The sequence below is a fragment of the Pempheris klunzingeri genome, chromosome 18 (genome assembly GCF_042242105.1).
Source record: "Pempheris klunzingeri isolate RE-2024b chromosome 18, fPemKlu1.hap1, whole genome shotgun sequence".
Lineage (NCBI taxonomy): Eukaryota > Metazoa > Chordata > Actinopteri > Acropomatiformes > Pempheridae > Pempheris > Pempheris klunzingeri.
The window spans coordinates 22,733,907-22,758,497 of record NC_092029.1 but is presented as its reverse complement, the minus strand read 5'-3'; the positions used below and the strand labels follow the sequence as shown (position 1 = coordinate 22,758,497).

Below are 24,591 nucleotides of genomic sequence, written 5' to 3'. Positions count from 1 at the left end.
ACCCTGCAAGAAGGAACGCTACCGCAGGTCATTTCTCCCATCAGCCATCAGACTCTATAACACCAGCATCACTGGCTGATGTTAATATACTGCCTACCATCCATGTCATTCCATTCCTGTCTACAGTGTAAATATCCTATGGTGTAAATATTTATTTCATTTCATCACAATCCATATATTTATATTTATATTTATTTTTATATTTGCTATTTTTTGTCTTTTCTATTGCTTTGTTTCTTTCACTCTCCCTGTTTATATTGTTGCTGCTGTAACAAGAAAATTTCCCCCTATGGGGGATAAAATAAAGAAGTCTAAGTCTAAGTCTAAGTCTAATGTCAGGATACTACCGTAAGTAGCCAATAGGTGGTGTTGCAGGTCCCTTTCTCTGGTGGTTATTCTGGTTTGACATAGATGTCCTGTGATCCACTCACTGTGTTCACATGCACTTAGGTAAGCTGTTACATACAACTGGGTTAGGGTACTCCCACCTGTCTGTAGAACTACTGTCTTGGGAAAGAGCGGCACTTTTGCCAGTTGCCTCCTGTAATGCTCACTAATTTACTACGTGTATTTGGTTCATTCATATTTCCGCTGCCATCTACGGTTTGGTATTTATTCTTCTGTCTGCACTCTATGTGTACACACTGAATGCATAGTGTCATTGTTGTGCCATTCTTTGCAAGCTGTGATAGTAACATATTTTAAATATGAAGTCATTGCCCAAGTTTTCTATAATTCCAGCCATTTTATACATCCAAGTTGAAGTTATCCCTTCCAATTGTTAACTCAGGCTCTTGACTGATCATCAAAAGAAATATTATGCTGACCTTCAGTCAGCAAAACTGACTAAACTGTGTCTTGTGGCAGCGTGGATCTTGGTTTTAACTTTTATTTGCAATTTGTAGATTTTGCAGTCCATATAATGTTTACCATCAGGTAGTCTCCCGAGCTGCATCCAGTTCCATAGCCTTGAATCTGGAAGGGAGTCTGGAAGGTGACAGAAACTCTGAAGCCTGGTGTTACCATCACATGCCAGCTACAGTCCAAACCAGGCAGGTAGGTCTGGGGGTAGTGGGGGCTGCTCAGCACACCCCTGTCTACATGCAGGAGACCGCCACAACCTAAAAAGACAAATACTATGAATATTATTACTGTTTTACAGGTGGATTTTTGTTTTAATCATTGCCTCATGCTAATGTTTTGCTTATTTGTTATAATGTTGTACATGTTGTGCTGGCTGCACAGCTCTATTCAATAAAGCGTCTTGAGATAACGCTGTTATGAATTGGTGCTATATAAATAAAGATTGATTGATATTCATTTTTGCATTTAAATGTCCATGAAATTTCTTTCATTCTTTTTCTTAGAATCTCCATATTGCTGCAGAAAATGAGAAATTAGCAGGAGACTGTTAATGTTTTTCTAACAACGTATGCTGCTAGGCAACAGATACTGTGATGTGAGCATTCAAATGAATGTGCATGTTTAAGACCAGGCTTCAATTTGGTTGATGCAACCAAATTGAATGCTTCATTTCTCTCTTTTCCTAAAGAAGGTATCCACCCTGCATCATCTTCTGTTCCTTTTGCACCATTCAACACCTTGGAAGCACATACTTGACACTACATAGTGCTATTTGTTGTTGCTAGCTGCGTTTAGTTTGGATGAATTATGCTTCAATTAAAGTCTTGCTGGGACTCCTTAGTCGTTACATTACAGCCAGTTCTGTTTCTGCAAATTAGCGGTTTAAAAAATTTTAATTTTTTTTTATTCTATTGTAACAGTTGTTGGTACTTGTAATTTCCTCTTTCCATACTCATCTGCAGGACGTCCAAGATACTGCAGCAAGATGGCCATTGTATATACCCAAAATAGGGCTTGAAAGATGCCACTTCTCACAGAAAAGTTGATATATGTGCACTTGTACAGACACCTTGAGCCCGATATACAAACATTTTGGGAATTGGTGATCCAGATGGCAAGGTAATGAATTGAAGCCAGATTTGATGATGATCCTCATCACACATTTCATTTCTCCTCATAAAATACAGCCACTTTGTTATAAACATTCAGGCCTTGTGGTGTTATATAAAATGAATAAATAATGTTATCAATTTGCTTCTGATGTATGACCTCTGAAGTAGGAGGCATTAAAGCCTCGTCCATTAACGCTGCTGTCTGAGGAGAAGTGGATGAACATGGAGTCTCCTGTTGAGTGGAGAGGACCTGGAGGATCCCGACCACACACACTGGCAAGCATGGGGGATAGACTGCTTGCACCTGGGAACACACACACACACACACACAGAGGGGGGAATTATGATATGTCCAAAAGAACAAAAAGACCTACAGTGGGGCAAAAAAGTATTTAGTCAGCCACCAATTACGCAAGTTCTCCCACTTAAAAAGATGAGAGAGGCCTGTAATTTTCATCATAGGTATACCTCAACTATGAGAGACAGAATGAGAAAAAAAAAAAAAAAAAAAAAAATCCAGAAAATCACACCGTCTGATTTTTAAAGAATTTATTTGCAAATTATGGTGGAAAATAAGTATTTGGTCAATAACAAAAGTTCATCTCAATACTTTGTTATATACCCTTTGTTGGCAATGACAGAGGTCAAACGTTCTCTGTAAGTCTTCACAAGGTGTTCAAACTGTTGTTGGTATTTTGGCCCATTCTTCCATACAGATCTCCTCTAGAGCAGTGATGTTTTGGGGCTGTTGCTGGGCAACACGGACTTATAACTCCCTCCAAAGATTTTCTATGGGGTTGAGATCTGGAGACTGGCTAGGCCACTCCAGGACCTTGAAATGCTTCTTACGAAGCCACTCCTTCGTTGCCCAGGCGGTGCATTTCATCTTCAATGACCTTGCTGATGGAAGGAGGTTTTCACTCAAAATCTCACGATACATGGCCCCATTCATTCTTTCCTTTACACGGATCAGTCGTCCTGGTCACTTTGCAGAAAAACAGCCCCAAAGCATGATGTTTCCACCCCCATGCTTCACAGTAGGTATGGTGTTCTTTGGCTGCAACTCAGCATTCTTTCTCCTCCAAACACGACAAGTTGAGTTTTTACCAAAAAGTTCTATTTTGGTTTCATCTGACATTCTCCCAATCCTCTTCTGGATCATCCAAATGCTCTCTAGCAAACTTCAGACAGGCCTGGACATGTACTGGCTTAAGCAGGGGGACACGTCTGGCACTGCAGGATTTGAGTCCCTGGCGGCGTAGTGTGTTACTGATGGTAGCCTTTGTTACTTTGGTCCCAGCTCTCTGCAGGTCATTCACTAGGTCCCCCCGTGTGGTTCTACGATTTTTGCTCACCGTTCTTGTGATCATTTTGACCCCACGGGGTGAGATCTTGCGTGGAGCCCCAGATGGAGGGAGATTATCAGTGGTCTTGTATGTCTTCCATTTTCTAATAATTGTTCCCACAGTTGATTTCTTCACACCAAGCTGCTTACCTATTGCAGATTCAGTCTTCCCAGCCTGGTGCAGGTCTACAATTTTGTTTCTGGTGTCCTTTGACAGCTCTTTGGTCTTGGCCATAGTGGAGTTTGGAGTGTGACTGTTGGAGGTTGTGGACAGGTGTCTTTTATACTGATAACGAGTTCAAACAGGTGCCATTAATACAGGTAATGAGTGGAGGACAGAGGAGCCTCTTAAAGAAGAAGTTACAGGCCTGTGAGAGCCAGAAATCTTGCTTGTTTGTAGGTGACCAAATACTTATTTTACCGCGGAATTTACCAATTAATTCATTAAAAATCCTACAATGTGATTTCCTGGATTCTTTCCCCCCATTCTGTCTCTCATAGTTGAAGTGTACCTATGATGAGAATTACAGGCCTCTCTCATCTTTTTAAGTGGGAGAACTTGCACAATTGGTGGCTGACTAAATACTTTTTTGCCCCACTGTACCACAGCAGTGTGGTGCTAAAAATATACACTTTCTGTTTCACAAGTGGAAAAAATGTGCAGGGGCTGCAATATCCTGACCTTTAGTTGCTATTATGAGTTAAGCTCCAAAAACACTGGATCCTACAGTCCTCATAGATCAGGGGAGCCCACACTTTTTTGGCTTGTGAGCTACTTTTAAAATGACCAGGTCAAAATGATCTATCTACATTAAAAATGCTAAACATATATTTATTGATATAGTATACTTTATATATACAATATATGTTGGTGTACACTGCATAACTGCAACTAATGTAACCCTTGGTATTACACATAAAAATGAACAGCAGTAATGCACATAGGTGACAAACAGTGATGCATACAATATATTAGAATATTTATATAATATTATAATACTGCACACAAGTGACTAAAGTAACTGGAACATTCAATACATTTATGGTCACTACCTTCCTCTGATGACTTGCACTGAATGGAGTCAAATGTCCCTTCCTATCCTATTCCCCATCCCAGAGTATCCCTTCTTTAGTAGATTATAAACTGGAAGGCTAAAGCTAAAGAGTTTGATCGCTCATGTCCCTGCCAGGGACCCATAGCAGAGAAGACCTCTCAGACTGGCCGCCCTTGTACGTCAATCAAGTCGCAAATGCCATTCATTTACATTCCTTCATTCTAAACCGCTCAGTCCTAATTAGGGATGACAGATGATGGACTAAAATCGATTTTTTTTAATGTCACACGATCTACCAGCACGTATTGAGCCCCTGTCGAAACTCAGTTTGTAACATCACTGTGCTCACAGGCTGATTTTGATGTGTAAAATCACTGATTAACAGCTACCTACAAATTTGCTGTTTTTTCATTACTGTCTCAACCTGTAGGGTTTCATGTCTTACCATCTCTGATGACAAGGCTGTCAAAGTAGCAGGTGGGGTAGTCCTCCATGTCCAAAGACAAGAGGTTAAACTCTACTGTCGCATCTGGAGAACGTATCAGCCAGGTACACTCCTGGTCAGGAGGGTAGTTCTCAGGCCAGCCAGGAGAAAAGAGAAAGCTGGGAGTCTCCCCGGCCAGTAGCATTCCACCGCATGCACCTGACAGCATACATACATAGAAAACACCGGTACATTCAGATGTTGCACCTCCAACACAGGAAAAGCATGGCCATGTAATCATTACTGTGAGAACATCCATCCAATAATAACTTTTACCACACAGACACAAGTGATTAATTGACTTAATTAAGTGGGCAGTGTATCCATAATAAACAAATTATACATAATTTCCTAATGTAACAGGCTAGAATAAACATAGCTCATGAACTTCACTAAACTTCACCTTTAACCTATTTTCTCTGTTTGGGGAGGGGGTATCTCCTGCCATTGTAGTATTTTGAGATTTCTGTGTGTGAAGACTACATAGAATGTCATGATATGTGTGATAACACTGCAGCGTTGACACTGTGACTTTCTATCTATTATATCATAGCCCCTGATATATTGAGATCTCTCTTGGCTGAGAGGTAGAGTGGGTCGTCCATCAGTCGAAAGGTTCGATCCCCAGCTCCTATGGGTCAACATATCTAAGTGTCCTTGGGCAAGACACTGAACCCCAACTTGTTCCTGAAGCAGCTTCAGTGTGTGAATGTGTGTGAAAGAACAGTCTCCTCCAAATTAGATTCCTCCTGTATGAATCATGTGTGAGACTATTCTTTCACAATCATTCACACACTGAAGCTGCTTCAGGAGCAAGTTGGGATTCAGTGTCTTGCCCAAGGACACTTCAACATGCTGAATTTGAGGAACCTGGGTCGAACCACCAACCGTCCAATTGATAGACAACCTACTCTACCTATGAGCCACAGCCGCCCCAATACAAAAAACAGAAAGTAGGTGTGAATGTAAGCGTGACTAGTTGTCTGTCCTATGTATCCTTATAACTGACTGGTGAAGTATCCAGGGTGTACCCCACAAGCCTTGAAGCAATTATAGCTGACAGATTGATGGATCTCCACAAATTGATTTTTTGACTATTTGATTATTGATAAATGGTTTGATTAATGCAAAGTAAAAGTAGCAAACAAGGTCGTCCCCTGTCTACTTTACTTGTTTTGGCCAGAGAGCCTGTTGGAGAAACTTAAGTGACTCTGTAACATTCAAACAAGTACCAGAACACTGGCACATAATCCATCAAAATCTGTACTAACTCTAATCAAGATCAATGACACCTTCCGAATGTTTTCTATATACAAGATACATTTTGACAAGTCTCTTGTCTTGCTATTTGGAAAGAGGAGTAGCATGTGTTTCTCCAAATGTTCTCCTTTTCAATTTGGATTAGATTTTGCTTTAAATATTTTGGCATTTCCTTTACAACCAAGCTTTCTGACTGAGACTAATCTTCTGCTCTTTGTGAAACAAATGAAATTGGCTGTTCAAAGATATTCAAACTTATCTAAATCTATGTACCTCAGGTATCAGTATTTCAAGCATACATACAACATATAAGTCGGCCAGAAGTCAGGCCTTTTAACACAGTGGCTTCATATGTGATAGATATTATCATATCATAAGCTCATGAAAATATTATGAATGCTAAGGTGTTTTGTAAAACAGATACAGACTGTTGTTTTTCGGAACTGGCTCAAATAAAATATAGGTTCATGTTCAAACTTAAAAGGCTGAAAGTGACTCATCTCTAGTTACTGATATACCTTCTTCTCTGTGCCATGATCACTGTAAGAGATCCATTGTTTAACACTCAACTATGCCAAAGAGTAGCCAACACGCTGGGACAAAGTGATTTTACACAAAGAAAAAAATAACTAATATGTATAACAGTTGTGGGTTTTACAAGAAGGCACAAATAATTACGAATACATTGTAAAGAGCATTTCACAAAGTTTATATAGTTTCTCCTAACTCAAGAACTCACAAAAGGTAGTATGACTTTCTCCTTGGGCAACAAGAGGTGTACTGGTTACAGTTCACTGTGTTTGATTTGTGATCATTAATGCATTACATTGGATGCTGAATTTACAAGAAGGCAGAAATTATAAAGAATTTGTCATAGACACCACTTTCTCCTCTGGCAACGAAGGAGTAGCCTGTATTACACTGAACGGTGAAATCAATTGAAACATGTGCTGCTTGTTTCTGGAGCCCAAACACACCATTTGCACCACGGTAGACCTTTGTTTACCCTTAAAGGGCCATTGATGTATTGTCCTTATAGATTTCCAGCCCCCACAAGCTAGATTGTCACACTGGCCCTGTTCAGATTTGTCAGTAACATGTGCTCTCACAATCCAATCTTACATATCACAATACGAATCAGATCCATTATGTTAACTACTCTGATGGAGCGCAGGACAAAGTTTTGGTGAGCAGGCACATGGAGATGTTAGAATGTTAGGTCCACAGAAAACAGAAGATATTAAAAAAATATTTTTTAAATTTGATTGAATGGTGTAATCATAAAAATATTTAATATTATATTATATTATATACAATATTATATACAATATTTCAGAAGGAAGAAAGGACCAAACGTCCATATGTTCCAAAAGAACAAAAAAAAACTGTGTATTACTGACTGATTCTGTGTCAGTTGTTTTTGTAAAGAAAGCACCTTCACATGGTGTAATTGAATGAATGAGCCTGTTTGCAGTGGTGCAGCAATTCTGAATGGCTGGCACTGTACCTTTATGTTTGAGTGTGCAGCATCAGACAGTATGCTGGTCTTATATGTTGTGTGGCTTATACAAAGGGGCTCAAAGGGACTATCTGACCTGGTGTGATAGTGGGTGGTGGTCCAGACTCCTGGACAGCAGTCCATTCCACGAGGAATCCTCGTCCTCCCACCACTGAATCCGACTGGAACTGCAGGGTTACAGTGCTTGCAGAACTTCTTAAGGGAGGGGGCAAGTTTAGACCACAGAATGTCCCAATGGGGTAGTAATGAACGCTGGGGCCATCGAATATCTGGCGAAAAATAAGGATGGACAATGAATGAGGTAGTACCACATGGTAAATGTATATCACCTTTCTCATCCTTTTAACTGCTCAAAGCGCTGAAACACTTCATTCACTTGATCATACACCATTCATACACTAATGACATTTTTGGGGTTCAGCATCTTGCCCACTTTGGAGCAAGATGCTGAGCACACAATCTTACTTTGAGCTGGTCGTAGTAGCAGTCGTAAAGGTCCTCTATGTCCATGTCCAAGAAGCGGATCTGGATGTAGCTGTCTCCCTCCACAGTTATGGTCCAACGGTAGTGGGCATTATTGGGGTATGTTCTGGGATACAGTGGAGATGCTATCTGACCAAACTCCCCCGTCACATCATTGCCGTACACTGAGAAACAGTGAAGAAGTCAGAGTTAGATTTCTCATTGTCTCATGCGAAGTTTCAAACCAATGCACCTAGAATCACGTATGAAGACGTTTATCAGTTTGAACTTAATACATCAAGTTGACCCATGCGATGCATCTACTGCACCAGGGCCAGCTGAAGAGAACAAGCTGAGATTGAGGAGAAAGATGAGAGAAAGGGAGATGATGATGTACAGAGGTGGTGAAGGGATTCTTCAGAATCTAGTGGGTTATGATTAGGGGCTAGGTGGTTTTTATTGTTAAACTATTCCAGTTACAGCTATTAAAATGAGCTTATTTTGAAGTATAATAAATTCTCATATATTCATCAATTATTTTCTACAGAGATCCTTAAGGAGGTAGTTTCCCTAAAGTACAGCAGTACCAAAGTAAAATGGGTTTTGACATCAACATCTGAACCTTCAGTGAATCGTGAGATGACCGCCAAACCATAAATGTCTATTACTAAAACATACATGTTTGGCAGGCATGGATTCTAAATTATGATAGCTATAGCTTACCATTGTTATTTTCCTTCCTCACATAGCGTAAAAACGGCAAGCCCCAAAAACCACATCTTTACCTCCCATTCAAAAATTACATTTTGCGCTACTGGATGGCAGCCATCTTGAATTTCTGGGTCAAGATGATGTCTTAACGTCAAACTTATGTCTGAATCAGAATCTTCGTGGTTGACAAAAAAGCGTCTTGATGCAAGATTTTAGGTGCTTTGGCTCAAAACCTAACTTTTCAAGATGGCACCAGTGGCCAGCATGGGTTTGGGATTTTTTTTGGGGGGACGAGGAGGAGAGTACTACTACTACTACTCAAAATTATTCAACCCCCTCTTGTTAAGCATCTTTGGGTCTTAGTAGAGCACTCTTTTGCTGTTATGATCTGCTGCAAACGTGATGCATGACCAGACACCAGGTTCTGACAGTGTTCCTCAGCAATCTAAGCTCATTCCTCATGGACAACATGGGCTTATTATGTGCCTTACTATAGAAACTGAAACCTCAGTGCCTGCTGCTGCCAAGTCTTACTGCAGGTCTTTTGCAGTCACTTGAGGATTTTTGTCCTCCTGCCTCAGAAATCTGGTGGCAGCTTTTAATTGCTTCTTCTTTCTGCCACATCCAGGTAATGCAGCCAGTGTTTTTAGCTTTGAACTTGTGAATTTTGCTTCCAACAGCATCTCTTGGAACATTCAGAGCCTTTGCTATCTTTTTGTATCCTTTTCCTTGTTTGTGCAAAGCAATCATCTCCTCTCTTAACTTTTTGGACTATTCTCCTGACTTGACTCGCATTTCTAACATGCAATCAAATGTCACTGCAAAGAAACCCACAGCCAATCCAGGTATTTGATGGGTTCTATCTCAAGCACATCTGATGCAGCTAATGAGGCCCTTGATTAGTTGGATCAGATGTGCTTGAGACAACGCCTGATTTGCAAATGAGTGCTCTTATGATGGATTCTATTCAGGGGGTTGAATAATGTTGAGACTGCAGTAGTCATTGAAAGTGGCATGTGTTGAATTTGGAGAAACCACCTGTAATATTAGTTGTATTGTTTGAGCTGCTACACAGTGTAAAACAGTTTGTAAATTATAAATTGGAGGAATATTTTAAACTGTTATGGTTTTGGAGTTTTGAGGTAGGTTCTGGATCAAGCAACTTTTTAGTTAGGGACAGCTTGTTTTCACCCCACATCATAATCGTGTGAGAGATGAACACTTTGAAAACATTGCATACAATCAGCAGTTGTAAGTAATGTTGCAGTGAAGTTGGTGGTCCTGAGACATAAAGTATTCGTTTAGTGAGTTAATTTTGCTGTATTTGCTACACTTTTTGTATTTTAATGTTGTCTAGTGTGTTTTTACTCTATCTTGATCTTGTTCTTTTCTTTCTATAGTATCAATGGCAAGACAAAACATACCACGTTTGTGTTTTGCGTCCTTGCAAAAACAAAAGAAAAAAAAAGATAATTCTCAACACGTGTTAACTACACTCAAAGTGAGTCTGACAAATGAGCTGACAACGATTTTTAAATAATCCAAAGGTAATCCAAAGTATTTAGATTATGTTACTTAGCTTGAGGAATAATGGAATATTTCACAAATGCCATTTTTGGGCATGTATTCAGTAATTTGCACATTTTAAAAGTGAGCCCACACTGTTTGTGTGACATTTTGTGCCTGTGATTCTGTGTTAATCGGGTATACTGCGTAGCAGAAAGAACATCCTCCTCTGTGTGTGTGTGTGATATGAATATTGTTGTTTTAAGACTCAAACAAATGAAGTGATCATGGTTTTCATGGTTTGTGCTCTATCCAAAGTACAAATTGTAATATTTTCAAAAGGGGCTCTGCCCGTTTCATTTCTGCCACCTTGCTGCTGAAATAACAGTCTTAATTTAATGTAAACAAGACTGTCTTCACATACAGTCACTCACAGTGTGAGAAGGTGGCTCTGAATCCTGCTCCGCTAGTCAGTGCGTCTGAGACAAATTTAACCCACAGGATGTGACCAATCACAGAGGTGTAGTTGGTAGGGAGCGAGTTTCCACAGAAGCGACCAACCAGAGGCCCAGTGGAGCTCTCCTCTCTGATTTCCAGATAGTCATTATGACAGCCAGCATCTCCCTGCAGGTGAAAGACACTGAGCAAAACACAAGAAAACTGTCACTGATATTCAGTAATGAAGGATCCTCTCAATAAGTATGAGACATTTAACTAGAAAGTTCTCACACAGAGAATGTGTAATGGTCATCTTGCTGGCAACCTTCACTATCTGGCTTAGTTTGTCTTTACTGTCTCTGTTCTTAGGGCATTTTCCGGTAGCATTTTACTGATCAACAATTAATCGCAAAATGATTATCAGATTGCTCAAAAGAAAAAAAAACATCTGTTGCATACCTAATAATTTTCTATGTTTGGATCTGTACCAAGTTTTAACATTTTTCTTTCTTTTACCACTTTTCTTCTCTCTGCTGCATATGAGAATGTGCTGCAAGTGTTACAACCTACACTGTCAGTAACACATGGGATGGGACTGATTTGCATTAAGAAGCAAATCCCTTCTGTCTATTAGAAAGTGAAAAGGGGTGAATTTTACTTCTCAACACACTGTTTTCAGTAAGTGGCCTCTGTCACTGGGCCAAGACAAAGCTCACATTAGCTCATTAAGATGAGTGATATATCAGTGGTTACAATAACCAAAAATAAGGGTGCTTATCTCACGTTGCGCTACAAAGTGAAAATGTGCCTTCAGTACTAAACTGGATGAAGACTGAAAACAGACAACATCAGCTGTCTGTGAACATCAAACTAAAACTGCTCACACTGGCAAAGAGTCAAAGGTCGTTGATCAGGCTGGAGAAAGAGCAAAGAGGCTATGACACCAGAGATCATCTTTAAACAGAGACAGGGGTACACCAACACCTGTATGACCAGAAGTACTTTCATGTTTCAGGAAGCTTATGTGATACTGTTGAAAACTCCAGAAAAAGCTACTAAGTCGACCTCAAATTTAGAATATTTAATCACAGATATGTTTCAAAGGTCAAGAGGGAATCTCGTACATAAATGAGAGCTGGACGCTGTTTCCTGGTGAGCTTCTGATGGTCCACACACACTCCACATTAGGCGGATAAGCATCTGGATAGTTGGGACTGTTAAATGCACCACTCTCCATCAACAGATCTCCTCCACAACCTGAAGATAAGGAAGAGGTGAGAAGAATGAGTTTTCCTGGTGATCGTGTCAGTATCAGTGTGTTTGTGCATAAGAAGAGAATGATTCTGACTTTGCAGTGATCAGTTTTCAATGTGTCCAACTAGACTGTGAGCAGTACATCCTAGTACGACTTACTGGAGGTGGATGCTGAATAGGTGGCTCTGAACCCTTTGCCGGAGACAGAGTAGTCAGAGATGAAGTTCACCACCAAAGAGTTACTGAAGGATGTCACTGGGTGGGGTAATTCAGATCCACAGTACCTCCCTGAAAAGATAGATTTATTTATTTCTATTATTATATTTATATTTCATATTTTTAATTCAATTTAAGGCTGCACATGATTTCATTAATTGAACAAGCTGTGGGCTTGTTACATTCAACCAAAGTGAGCTCAGTAATGTAATCACATATCACATGTAATGACATTACTGTATAACTCTAACCCGTAGAACTACCTATGGAAGGTGCCTGGTAATTGTCTCCGTCCAGGATATTCACAGCATCATGGGAGCAGTTGGAGTTGATCATCTCTAACTCAAAGTCAGTGAATGACAGGGTCACATGGTTGACTAGCCACAGAAAGACATATCAAAGGTTAAAACACACAATGCACAACATTTTATGTAAACCATGTGGAACAATATGAATTTCTATTCCGATTAGATTAAACAATGCAACTCACATGTTTCCTGTGCTCTGATTATCCAACTACAGTTCTGATTGGGTGGGTATGATGCTGGGTACCGTGGTGATGCAATTGCCCCACCATCATTGTCTGTTAAGATGGTTGCACCACAAGCTGTTGAAAACAAACAAAAACAAAATGACATGGTCTTCCACCCCTCAGCCACTAGGACATGAAGGTTCTACAATCTACAATAGGACATGGAAGACAACAAACGACAGACAAAGACTCACAGAATAGAACTCTTTATGTAGACCATCTTAATGAGACTAATGCTTCTTTGTTATTGAAATAATGGACTTAAGGCTTATCTTACATCAAACAATGGAATATTGTCAAGCTTTGTCCAACAGAGTGATGGTAAATGGTCTGTATTTGTAGAGCTCCTTTCTAGTTATTTCAACTACTCAAAGCGCTTTACATGACATCCTCATTCACACATCATTCATACAGGAGGAATGTAATTTGGAGGAGACTGTTCTTTCACACTCATTCACACACTGAAGCTGCTTCAGGAGCAAGTTTGGGTTCAGTGTCTTGCCCAAGGACACTTTGACATGTTGACCCATAGGAGCCGACCTTCTGATTGAGGGACAACCCACTCTACCACTGAGCCACAGCCGCCCTCGCTCGTATCCTCCTCCAAAGTGATGACTATTATTATCATTATGTTTCTGAGGTGTATGTGTATATGTACACTCCCCTCCAGACTGCATTTATAGTTAGAGGCGTAACCAACAAGAAAACCAGAGAGCTGTCCATGGGTGAAAAACAAGCAATTGTGAAGCTGAGAGAAGATGGAAAATCAATCAGAGTCATTGCACAAACATTGTCCATAGCCAGTACAGCCAAGTCAATCTCCAGACTTCAACCCTATAGAGCATGCATTTTACCTGCTAAAGAGCAGACTGAAGGGAGAACCCCCCCAAAACAAACCACAACTGAAAGAGGCTGCAGTGAAAGCCTGGAAAAGCATCACAAAAGCAGAATGCAAAAGTTTGGTGATGTCAATGGGTCACAGGCTTGATGCAGTTATTGCAAGCAAAGGATTTGCAACTAAATATTAAGTCTTTTCACGTTAATCTATTTTAAGTCTATCTGTTCCAATACTTGGACATTTGGTGTTACGTTACAAATAATGCTATCTTCTAAGTTGTGTATCACATCCAGATGTAAATACCTGGAAATAAAAGCTGAAATGTTGATCTCTTGTCTCATATTCATCTTTTGATGTCAAACCCAAATGTTTTCAGTCTACAGCAAAAATAAAGGAACTGGCCTCACTGTTCCAATACTTTTGGAGGGGAGTGTACATACATAACTATATATTGTTTTATTTTATTTTTATTTCATCTTTTTCTATTCTATTCAACATTTATTTTTTTTGTACACATGTTCTTTGTGTATCCAGCATTAAGGGGCTACAACTTGCATTCCATTGTGCAACCCAGTGTTGTAAAATGATACATGACCTGGATAGCTTGTCATAAATATAGATAGATAATAGATAATAATAATAATAATAGATAATAGATAGATTGATAATTTCTCACTTGAAAGTAAATGCAGTTAAGTTTAAATCAAAGTTTATCGCTACATTCTACTTGTTTGCTTTTACAAATGCCTGTACTGCAATTTGTCAAATTCTTCTTTCCTATCTCCACCTCATCCTTCCTTGAAGCTTGCTTATATTCTATCTGTGGTGGTTACATCACTTTTAGTACACTTTGGTTTTGTTTTTTAGTTTAGAGTGTCTGAGGCCAAATGCATCACATGATATATATATTATACAATCATTTGCTTCAGTCATAGAAAGTGGAATAAGAAATCTGAGATCAGTTGTGAACTTTGTGCACCCTTGCGCTAACTTGACAGTAGCCTCAGATTAAAAAAATATGTTGTGGTCTAAACAGGACAGCAATTCTGTGATTGTGAAAGTCCTGTAGTCTGCATTTCAAATAGCATAAGTGAGTCCTTAAAATGACTGATTTAATATCTCATCCATGTGATTCAAACAGAGCAGTTAAAGGAAACTCACCCTCAGAGAAGCGAGCACTGAAGCCACGGTGGCTGCGACTAGAGTCGGACCTAAACCGGACATAGATGCTGTTTTGGGTGGATGTGATGGAGTGAGGAAGACTGGTGCCACATACACGGGCGAGCAGAGGAGAAGATATGGTAGGTCCATCATGGATCTACAGAAGGACAGACATATACTTTCAGTATAACTGTGCAGCTTTGAATGTTAAGCACAAGCATTGCGGCTGAGTCACTCTGGGCGCACACAGCTCTTTCATTGAGATTTCAGCTGTGACACACCTCTGAAAATCCAGGTTTTAGCTAGAAACAGTAAATGTCACAGCTTTAATGCGTAGACCTGTGAAGAGAAGACACTCTGCTGAACACGTACATGTAGTTTGATGTCTCTAACTTCTAAATTGAGAGAGTGGAGCAGGTTAGAAAAGTGTTTGTTTCTGCCTCCCTCCTGAAGTTTGTGCTCTCAGTTAACGTGGCAGTCAATGAGGCAGTTGGTTGGCACTCCTGTCGCTTCGAGGCTCATGGAGGCAGCTGTGTACGTTTTTTTTTGTTTCCGTGGCCACATTACTGCGACGGGCACGATTTTCATTACATTTTGATGCAAAAATGGTAAGTCTGAGTGACACACTGTGGGTGTGAGAGCGAGCTAAAAACAAGATTTTCAGACCATTTTTCTGCTCCTCTGCACTCTAGTGATGACGTCACCCGCTCTAGGCAGCGCAATACACACCCATTATAATATGAGATAATATAATATGAGAAGGAGGGAACACGGCATAAAACTAAAACTGTGATATTGCTTATTGACATCGGTTAATTAGTGACGTTTGACACGCAGAAACGCGCACGTGTTGCATTCACAGGAAGTAGGAAATCCCACCACTCAAATCATGCAACCTTAAACCATGAATTACAACAGGCAGCAATGCAGTGTGGTGTCAGCAATTCAGCAGGTATGAATTGCAAATTTTCTAGTTATTATTCATATCTTAACTATTGTCATGTTTGTCAATGTTACCATATTGCTAATTATTAGTCATATTCCTATTGTTGCTATTATTATTTTAGATGTTGTTTGTTGTGCATTCCCCCCACACAATCTCTCTCTCTGTCCAATCTCTACCCAACATGGACCCACAAGGAGTTTTTCCTGCCACTGTTGCCTAATATAATATCTGATGTTGCTCATGCGGGGATTCTTGAATCCTTAATTTTGAATTCTTAAATCGTTGGGTCTTTCTCTTAAAGTGTTCTAGATCTGCTCTTTATGGAAAGCATTGTGAGATAACACTGTCATGAATTGGTGATCTATAAATAATGATTGCTTGAACTGATTAAATCAGTCACTCACAGCCACATAGTCCCAGGAGCAGCTGCTGTGATATTCAATGTCCAAGTCAGAGAAGTTGAAGAAGACACGGTGGTGGGGATCCACACTTATCACCCAGGAACAGTCCACATTGTTGGGATAGCTGCTGGGATACAAAGGAGAATGGATCTCCCCTGATGGAGCTGTGATTGGGCCTCCACACCCTGCAGGAACAGTAGACAAAGTTTATTAAGAGTGCTGGTGAAAACCGTCTCTGATGTATTCTACATGGAGTTTTTAGTCTAAGGAGCAGTATCAATCAATCAATCAATCAATCAATCAATCAATCTTTATTTATATAGCGCCAATTCACAACAGCGTTATCTCAAGACGCTTTACATAAAGAGCAGGTCTAGACCAAACTCTTTAATTAGAGAGAGACCCAACGATTCAGGAATTCAACATTAAGGATTCAAGAATTCCCACATGAGCAGCATCAAATCAAACAGTATCATATGCCTTTTTACATACTCCTAATAGTACAATTATGTACCCCTATCAACAATATTATACCATTACATTGAGTCTCTATTACAATAATGACAATCCAAAATACACTCCATCAGCCCAGTATTAGGTCTCCATCGCATTAATCATCACTGTCTCATGCACACTGTGTTAATCACACAGCTGAGTAATCAACTATTCTTAAATCTATTACATGACACTCATTACTCTTATTGTCAGTGCTATAGTCACTGTTAGTATGTTGGTTGCTGTTTGTGTTTTCCCTCTCTCTCTCTCTCTCCAAACCTCCACCCAACATGGACCCTGACAGAAGCCGCCCACATTGAGCCTGGGTCTGTTCGAGGTTTCTTCCTGTTAAAGGGGAGTTCTTCCTGCCACTGTTGCTCAATATAATATCTGATGCTGCTCATGTGGGGATTCTTGAATCCTTAATGTTGAATTCCTGAATCATTGGGTCTCTCTCTAATTAAAGAGTTTGGTCTGGACCTGCTCTTTATGGAAAGAGTCTTGAGATAATGCTGTTATGATTTGACGCTCTATAAATAAAGATTGATTGATTGATTGATACTGCAAACTGTGGACCGTTACCAACAATGACTACCCGAGTCCATGCCTGTAATTGCTGCAGTACCTCCATTCTCCTTGGTACACCTCCCTGGGCCTGGAGAACCATTTTACTTGTAATCAGTTTAGATGTGATATCTTCAATAGGTTTGAATTACTTTCTTTTAAATTGATTGTGAAATCCCAGTTTGCTGCTTGACTGACCAAGCACCCAAACCTGTTAATGCTTTTTGAATTAACTCTCTGAACTGCTAATTTTGAAAATTTACAAGCCTAATTTCACTGAATTACGCCTGTGAGCATATATTTGATTACATTTCTACCTCATTTATGGATAGGTTGATTTATGCATTTGATTCTTTGATTATACTACAGAAAACCACGAGTTAAATGGACAACTGAATTCAGTTTCTCAATCAAGAACTCTTCTATGCAAGCCTCTTAAGCAGCCAACTATTCACACACTTCCAAAATCTCTAATAGCTTGGACCTTCTCATGGTAACTTTGCTGACTCCAGTAGATTCTGTTTTCTTAGTGTAGACTAAATCCCCTAATTTTGAACATCTCTATCTTCCTCGACCCTGTGTGAGTGGCGCGGACTCAGCTGTTTCATATATTTCCTTTGCTTATTTCATTTCATTTGAGGCTTTCTTATTACAGGTCCCGTGCCTTTACTCCAAAGGAATAGCAATTTTAACATTCATAAATGTAGTCCTTCCCACTGTATGTCTAGTGAGCTCCAAGACCGTGTTGGATTGTTCATTCTATTACAATGATATAAAGAACGTATTCTAAAAGTTCTATCCTTGAACTGGTACTTTCTTAGGGCTTTTGCCCAGAAAATGCTAAATTACTAGATGTCTTTATGTCAGACCACAAAGCTGTAATGTTTAAAGCTCCTTCCCTAAGTTTTTGAAAACTCATCCCATCGTATGGTCTTGTATTTTTACAGCTAACTTTGCAGCCAAATTCATGATCATAAAATCCTATTCTCTCTGCCCTGTTCTCAGTGGACCACCACCACAGATCTGGAAGTGGGGAATTTATTATGTCTCGTCGTGTCTGTTAAGTTGTCTGTGTTCACTTGCGTTTAGTCTAGTCTCTGTTTTATTTTGAAAACTAAACTCTCCTTTCGTTTCAGGCTATTGACTTCCTGCCCTTGTGTGTTTCCCGCCTTTGTGATTGTCTGCCCCGCCCTGATTGTTTCCACCTGTTCTCCATTACCTTGTGTATAAATTGTCTGCGTCTCCCTGTGTCCCGTGCCATATCGTCTTGTCCTGTCAAGCGTTCAAGTTGCCAACTGTATCTTGTCAAGCCATTGGAATCTTTTGTATCTTGCTAAGTATTTTGTCATTGCCCAAGTCTGTAAGTATTGTTTGCCTGCCAGTCCTGATTAAAGTGTTCATCTGTCGGAGGGTTTCCGGTGTCATACTTTTGAGTCCTACCTGGTCCAGTGCATAGCCCTGATAGAATTATTGGAAGGAGAACTTTGCAACTTAATCTAAGGAAAAGATGAAGAGCACTCATCTCAAATTTTCCATGATCCACATAATCTACACCCCGTCAACATCTCAGCATTTGATAATTCAGTTTCTCAAAAAAAATCCTACTCTTGTGCTTTGTGTTTATCCCAGCTAAGTTTTTTTGTAAGTCAGCATTTTTGTTTTATTGATCATTAACAGCTCAAATTGTTTCAAACATGCAATTATTCAACTGCCTCTGAAAAAGACTCACACGGCACAGTTACAGCCCTTGTGACATTCTCTAATGACCTAGTTGTAACTGCGACTGTGACTGCTCTGTCCTTGTGCTTTTATGTCCACCCACCTCCCTGGACTTCTGCCCAGCTTGCATTGAAACCTCTACCGCTGACGTAGGCATCAGACTTGAAGCGCACTGTGAGCAAGTTGCCAGTGCTGGAGACATGCATTGGGCTGGATGTGGTGGTGCACAGCTTGGCCAGCTGAGGGGCTGACAGGTCTGGGCCTCCATGCACCTGAGGGGAAGTGATGATGGAAGCTTAGGTGTTATTTTACACGTGTCTCAGATGAGTCATATGAACTTCTCTGCGATTAAAATGTAACCAATGAAAAGGAGGATATGTATCCTACTCAGAAAAGTTGTCTGGATGGAGTTCTGTACTGCATGTGCATATCTGGCCTTAAAATGATAAACAAATTTTACCAACTAGAGCAATGTTGCAATAAGTGCTTGCTGATTAAGAGCAGTGGAAAAACTGGACTCCTTGATATTCCTTGTATGTGTAGACATAGCCTACTTGGAGAATAAAGCTGATTCTGATTGCATCAACTCTAGTACTAGAGATGAGGTTTTTAGCCGAAATCTTTCAGCGAGATGAGTCCATATCTTACTTCCAGCACACCATAGTTGCAGTCTTGGTGGAACTCCACATCAAACTCATGGATAGTGAGGGTAATGCTGCTGCCAGCTGATGTGGTGATATGCCAGATACACTCCCTGTTTTCTGGATACCTGTTGGGGTAGTCAGGGCTGTTGAAGAAGCCACTGGGACCAGAGAGCTCCCCACCACAACCTACAGGGACACACAGAGTGTTTAACATTGCACACATTTGTTTGATTGCCTGTTTCACTTTCATTCTACATTCTTCAACCATGTGATCATACAGAAGAAATACAGTTTTTTCTTCTGATTATAACATTGAGACAGAGACAGAATAAACACTGAGCAACTTTTACCAGCATGTGCCATCAAAGACAACTAGTATCCTCTACAGAAGTCATTTACTCTGGAGACTCTTAAAGCCATCTTAAGGCAACAGATAGCAGATTCATCTGTAGTCTCCAACTGGAATAACCACAATGCTCTTCTGCTCTCAAAACTTGTCAGCTGTGATTAGCATTAGCATTATCAACAGGTGTGTTTGACACATTCAGAACACTTCAAACAGCCCGATGAAAAATACAACAAAACAATACATAAATAAAACTAAATAAATGTTCATTAAAAGGATCATGTTTGAAAAATGGCCAGTTTTAGCTCCATGAGGATACCATCAAATCAAACTGAATACAATTTTCAAAATAGTTTAAGGAAAGAGAAACATTGTCATTTTACTTAAATTCAGGGCCCTACAATGATTTAACTGCAGATGGGTATTTATGGATTGAATGGATTGGATGGAAACGCTGGACATTAATGCTCGTCACTACAAACTGATTCACAATAGAGCCCTTATTCTTAAAAATGTACAATTATGACATCTTATGCACACATTGTATTCTCATGTACAAAATGTTAGGAAACAGATCTCTGTAACCCTGATCCAAAGTAACAAAAGACATTTCTTTTCTTACCATATTGGTACCACATCATCTGGAAGCCAGACATGGACATAGAGGAGTCTGTTCTGAACACCACGGTGAGAGCTGAGCTTGTGGTGCTGTTGGCTGGGGGGGGAGTGTACCCACAGAATGTACCAATCAGTGGAGCTTGCTCGTTAGGCCCATTATAGAGCTAGGACAGTATTTGGAGAAAGTAGTGTGAGTGGAGAGTATAATAGCTATACAGTCACAAAAATAAATCTGTAAATTATGGGTTGACAAAAATAACAGGAACTCCTAGCTTTACGGCTACAATACCAGAATCTTGGAGAATCTTTGGAGTTTTGGATTTTCAACTTCACTAAGAAAAGATTTATTTAAGTGGATTGCACATTATACTGGTTTTTCTGTCAGAGTGTATAAATAAAACACGAACTGAGAGAAACATCATAACAATCAACCATCAGATTTGAAATGTTGGGGCCCACCTTAGATTTATTTTTGTCAGGATCCAAGCAGTATTCTACAGTTTTTAAAAGATGTTTCGGGGGAATCATGACCATTAAAGTAATCTCACTAATTGCTAAGTTTAGTTTTTCCAGGTCTGCCATAGACATCAGGTCCATTTTCTTATTGTGTCCTTAAGATAATAGAACACTGATCTGAACACTGAAATGAATTAATGTGGCTGCTAAGGTTTACGTCAGAGTCTATGGTCGCTTTCACACCAGAGCTGTTTGGTCCGCTTTAAACAGACCAGAGTCCGTTTCCTCGGATAGGTGTTAAAGCCCATCCGAACTCTGGTGTGGACCAAACAAGAGAACTCTCGTCCGCTTGAGAACGTGGGTTTCCATTCACTTGCAAGTGAACCCTGGTGCGGTTCGAATACAATGGAAAATGCTAACGGACTATCCAGCGAACCAAAGAGAGGAAGTTACGTAGAGCGCAGTGCGCACGTCGTAGTCTCTCGCTCCCCGCCGTCTTTTTCGGTACTGCTGCATTTGTCTCATACATACAGTGCTGTGAAAAAGTATTTGCCCCCTTACAGATTTCTTCTGTTTTTGCTTTATTGTCACACTTACATATTTCAGATCATCAAACAAATTTTAATATCAGACAAAGATAACCTGAGTAAACACAAAAAGCAGTTTTTAAATGATGATTTCATTTATTAAGGGAAAAAAGCTATCCAAACCAACCTGGCCCTTTGTGAAAAAGTAATTGCCCCCCCTTGTTAAATCATGAATTAACTGTGATTAACCACATGTTTGAAAGCTGAGTTCAATTTCACTAGCCACACCCAGGCCTGATTGCTGCCAGAGCTGTAGAATCAAGAAATCACTTAAATAGACAACATGAAGTAGGCTAAAAGATCTCAAAATGCAACACATCATGCCCCAATCTAAAGCAATTCAAGAACAGACAAGAAACATAGCCATTGACATCTATCAGTCTGGAACGGGTTAAAAAGCCATTTCTAAGGCTTTGGGACTCCAGCGAACCACAGTGAGAGCCATTATCCACGAATGGAGATAACATGGAACAGCGGTGAACCTTCCCAGGACTACCGGCCTACCAAAATGACTCCAAGAGCGTATCGACGTCTCATCCAGAAGGTCACAAAAGAACCCCGAACAACATCTAAAGCACTGCAGGCCTCACTTGCCTCAGTTAAGGTCAGTGTTCATGATTCAACAATAAGAAAGACACTGGGCAAAAATGGTCTCCATGGGAGAGTTCCAAGGCGAAAACCACTGCTGACCAAAAGGAACACAAAGGCACATCTCACATTTGCCAAAAAACATCTTGATGATCCCCCACACTTTTGGGAAAATATTCTGTGGACTGACGAGACAAAAGTGGAACTTTTTGGAAGGTGTGTGTCCTGTTACATCTGGTGTAAAACTAACACAGCATTTCGGAGAAAGAACATCATACTGACAGTCAAACATGGTGGTGGTAGTGTGATGGTCTGGGGCTGCTTTGCTGCTTCAGGACCTGGACAACTTGCTGTAATTGATGGAACCATGAATTCTGCTCTTTACCAGAAAATCCTGAAGGAGAATGTCCGGCCATCAGTTCGTGACCTTAAGCACAAGCGCACTTGGGTTGTGCAGCAGGACAATGATCCGAAGCACACCAGCAAGTCCACCTCCGAATAGCTAAAAAAAAACAAAATGAAGGTTTTGGAGTGACCTAGTGAAAGTCCAGACTTAAATCCGATTGAGATGCTGTGGCATGACCTTAAACAGGCCATTCATGCTCGAAAACCCTCCAATGTGGCTGAATTAAGACAATTCTGCAAAGAAGAGTGGGCCAAAATTACCCCACAGCCATGTGAAAGACTCATTGCCAGTTACTGCAAAAGCTTGATTGTAGTTGTTGCCACCAAGGGTGGCACAACCAGTTATTAGGTTTAGGGGGCAATTACTTTTTCACATAGGGCCAGGTTGGTTTGGATAGCTTTTGTCCCTTAATAAATAACCCAACTGCGTGACAGCGTGACAGTGATTTTGCAAGACATATAGGTTCTGATCAATTGATGGATTTTGTCATTGAAACACAAATACAAAGGAACTCAGAAATAATTTGAGTTGAGGGGTTTTCCAACCTCTCCATTATAGATACATGAAGCAAGAATTGTTAGTTCTTATCGACATCATTTGAGAAAAAAAACTTCTACCTTAATTACATACAGTATTTATAGTCGAGAAGTTTGGTTTTAATAATATCATAACCAATCAGAAGATTAATTTTACACCATCTGCGTTCTACCTTACAGCATTCCCTTTTCTGTGCTTTCCTCCATGGAGACACCTTTTTGCTAGTAGTATTCTAGTATCTAGTATTTTAGCTTTAATAGGTGCTGTGGCATTAAAGGTGGTACATGATATATAATATAATATAATCCCCCTGGGGATTATTAAAGCAATTCTGATTCTGATTCTGATGATATATAACAGAGACTGGTGACAAGGATATTAACCGCAGGTAGGCTGTTGCACTGATATTGTAATGGTACTCAAAATTAAGGCTTTAAATATTAGTAAGCAGATACTCAGTAAAACGGAATTAAGCAAGTAAATAGATGTACCACAAATAATTAAAGAGGAAATTAAATGTGCATGCCTTGGCATTGGTAGTGTCATTTTAGGGGAACGACCTTGACTAAAATCTGATTTGAAATTTTTTTAAAAAGAAAAAAAATTCTACCCAGCCATCTCGCTAGGTGACATCATAGCCTATGTGACAGGGTTGTTAGGTTGCAGCGGTGCAGTTACCACATGCTCATTTGGATGAGGAGGAGGATGAAGTTAAACAACCTGTTGAGCCTGTGATAAATCCGATTGTATTCTGTAAAAACGTCTGTAGGAAATGAAATAAAAAGACGTAACTGAACTTTGTCTGAACCGATCTTTCACACTTTGTTGCCTTGACAACTAAGACAGCAGAGCAACTCACACACACTTCTTCCATCTTTTTCCTTCAAAATCTAAACACTGTATTGTCTTAACACAATATTGACAAAAACATCAATTCACTCAGAGCTTTTTGCTAAGAGGCAACTCCATAAAAACAGATCACACTTAAGCTGGGGACACAGTACAAGATTGTTTGCCAGATTTTACCCACGACTCCCAGTTGGGCAAAGTCTGCACTAGTCTGCAATAGTTGGGGACAGTCGGCATGGCTAGTTAGCACAAAAATCTTTTAGTGTGAGGGGAACAGACCTGACACGACCTCCGTCGCAGTCAATCAAACATGTTTGAATTTTTTGAGCCGAATCTGGACACAATTGGGTCGTGTGAACTGATTACCGACCCAACTGCAAACAGAGAGGGTGGGAGACAGGAAATAGCGTCAGAAGAAGAAGAAGAAGAAGAAGAGAATGGAATACAGTTATTTGCGGTTGGCAAACAACAAATTGATGCATTACCGCCACCAACTGGTATGTTTGTTTATCCTTTAAACTGTCGCCCTTGCAAGAATTTAAAGTTGGCTTTAGTTGGTTCGACAAATGAACTGCTGATACCAGTCTGATAGTGTGTACTCCTCGTGTTTTCAAAATGTGTAAAGACTGTGAAAGTTGTGTAATGTGTCCCCAGCTTTGTTAGATACTTTTTTTCGTC

The 24,591-nt window shown here is 40.0% G+C and overlaps 1 protein-coding gene across 1 annotated transcript in view; it reads right to left on the bottom strand.

Annotated features, from left to right (window-relative positions):
- Positions 1–24,591, bottom strand: part of LOC139218355 (cubilin-like) — a 120,644-nt gene that overhangs the window by 43,107 nt on the left and 52,946 nt on the right. The window contains 15 exon segments of the mRNA XM_070849916.1: positions 931–1,121; positions 2,134–2,280; positions 4,822–5,019; positions 7,716–7,908; positions 8,105–8,286; positions 10,753–10,958; positions 11,881–12,013; positions 12,170–12,298; positions 12,490–12,603; positions 12,717–12,833; positions 14,758–14,914; positions 16,108–16,289; positions 18,986–19,154; positions 19,531–19,712; positions 20,495–20,654. Coding sequence (XP_070706017.1) covers positions 931–1,121; positions 2,134–2,280; positions 4,822–5,019; positions 7,716–7,908; positions 8,105–8,286; positions 10,753–10,958; positions 11,881–12,013; positions 12,170–12,298; positions 12,490–12,603; positions 12,717–12,833; positions 14,758–14,914; positions 16,108–16,289; positions 18,986–19,154; positions 19,531–19,712; positions 20,495–20,654 — 2,460 coding nt within the window.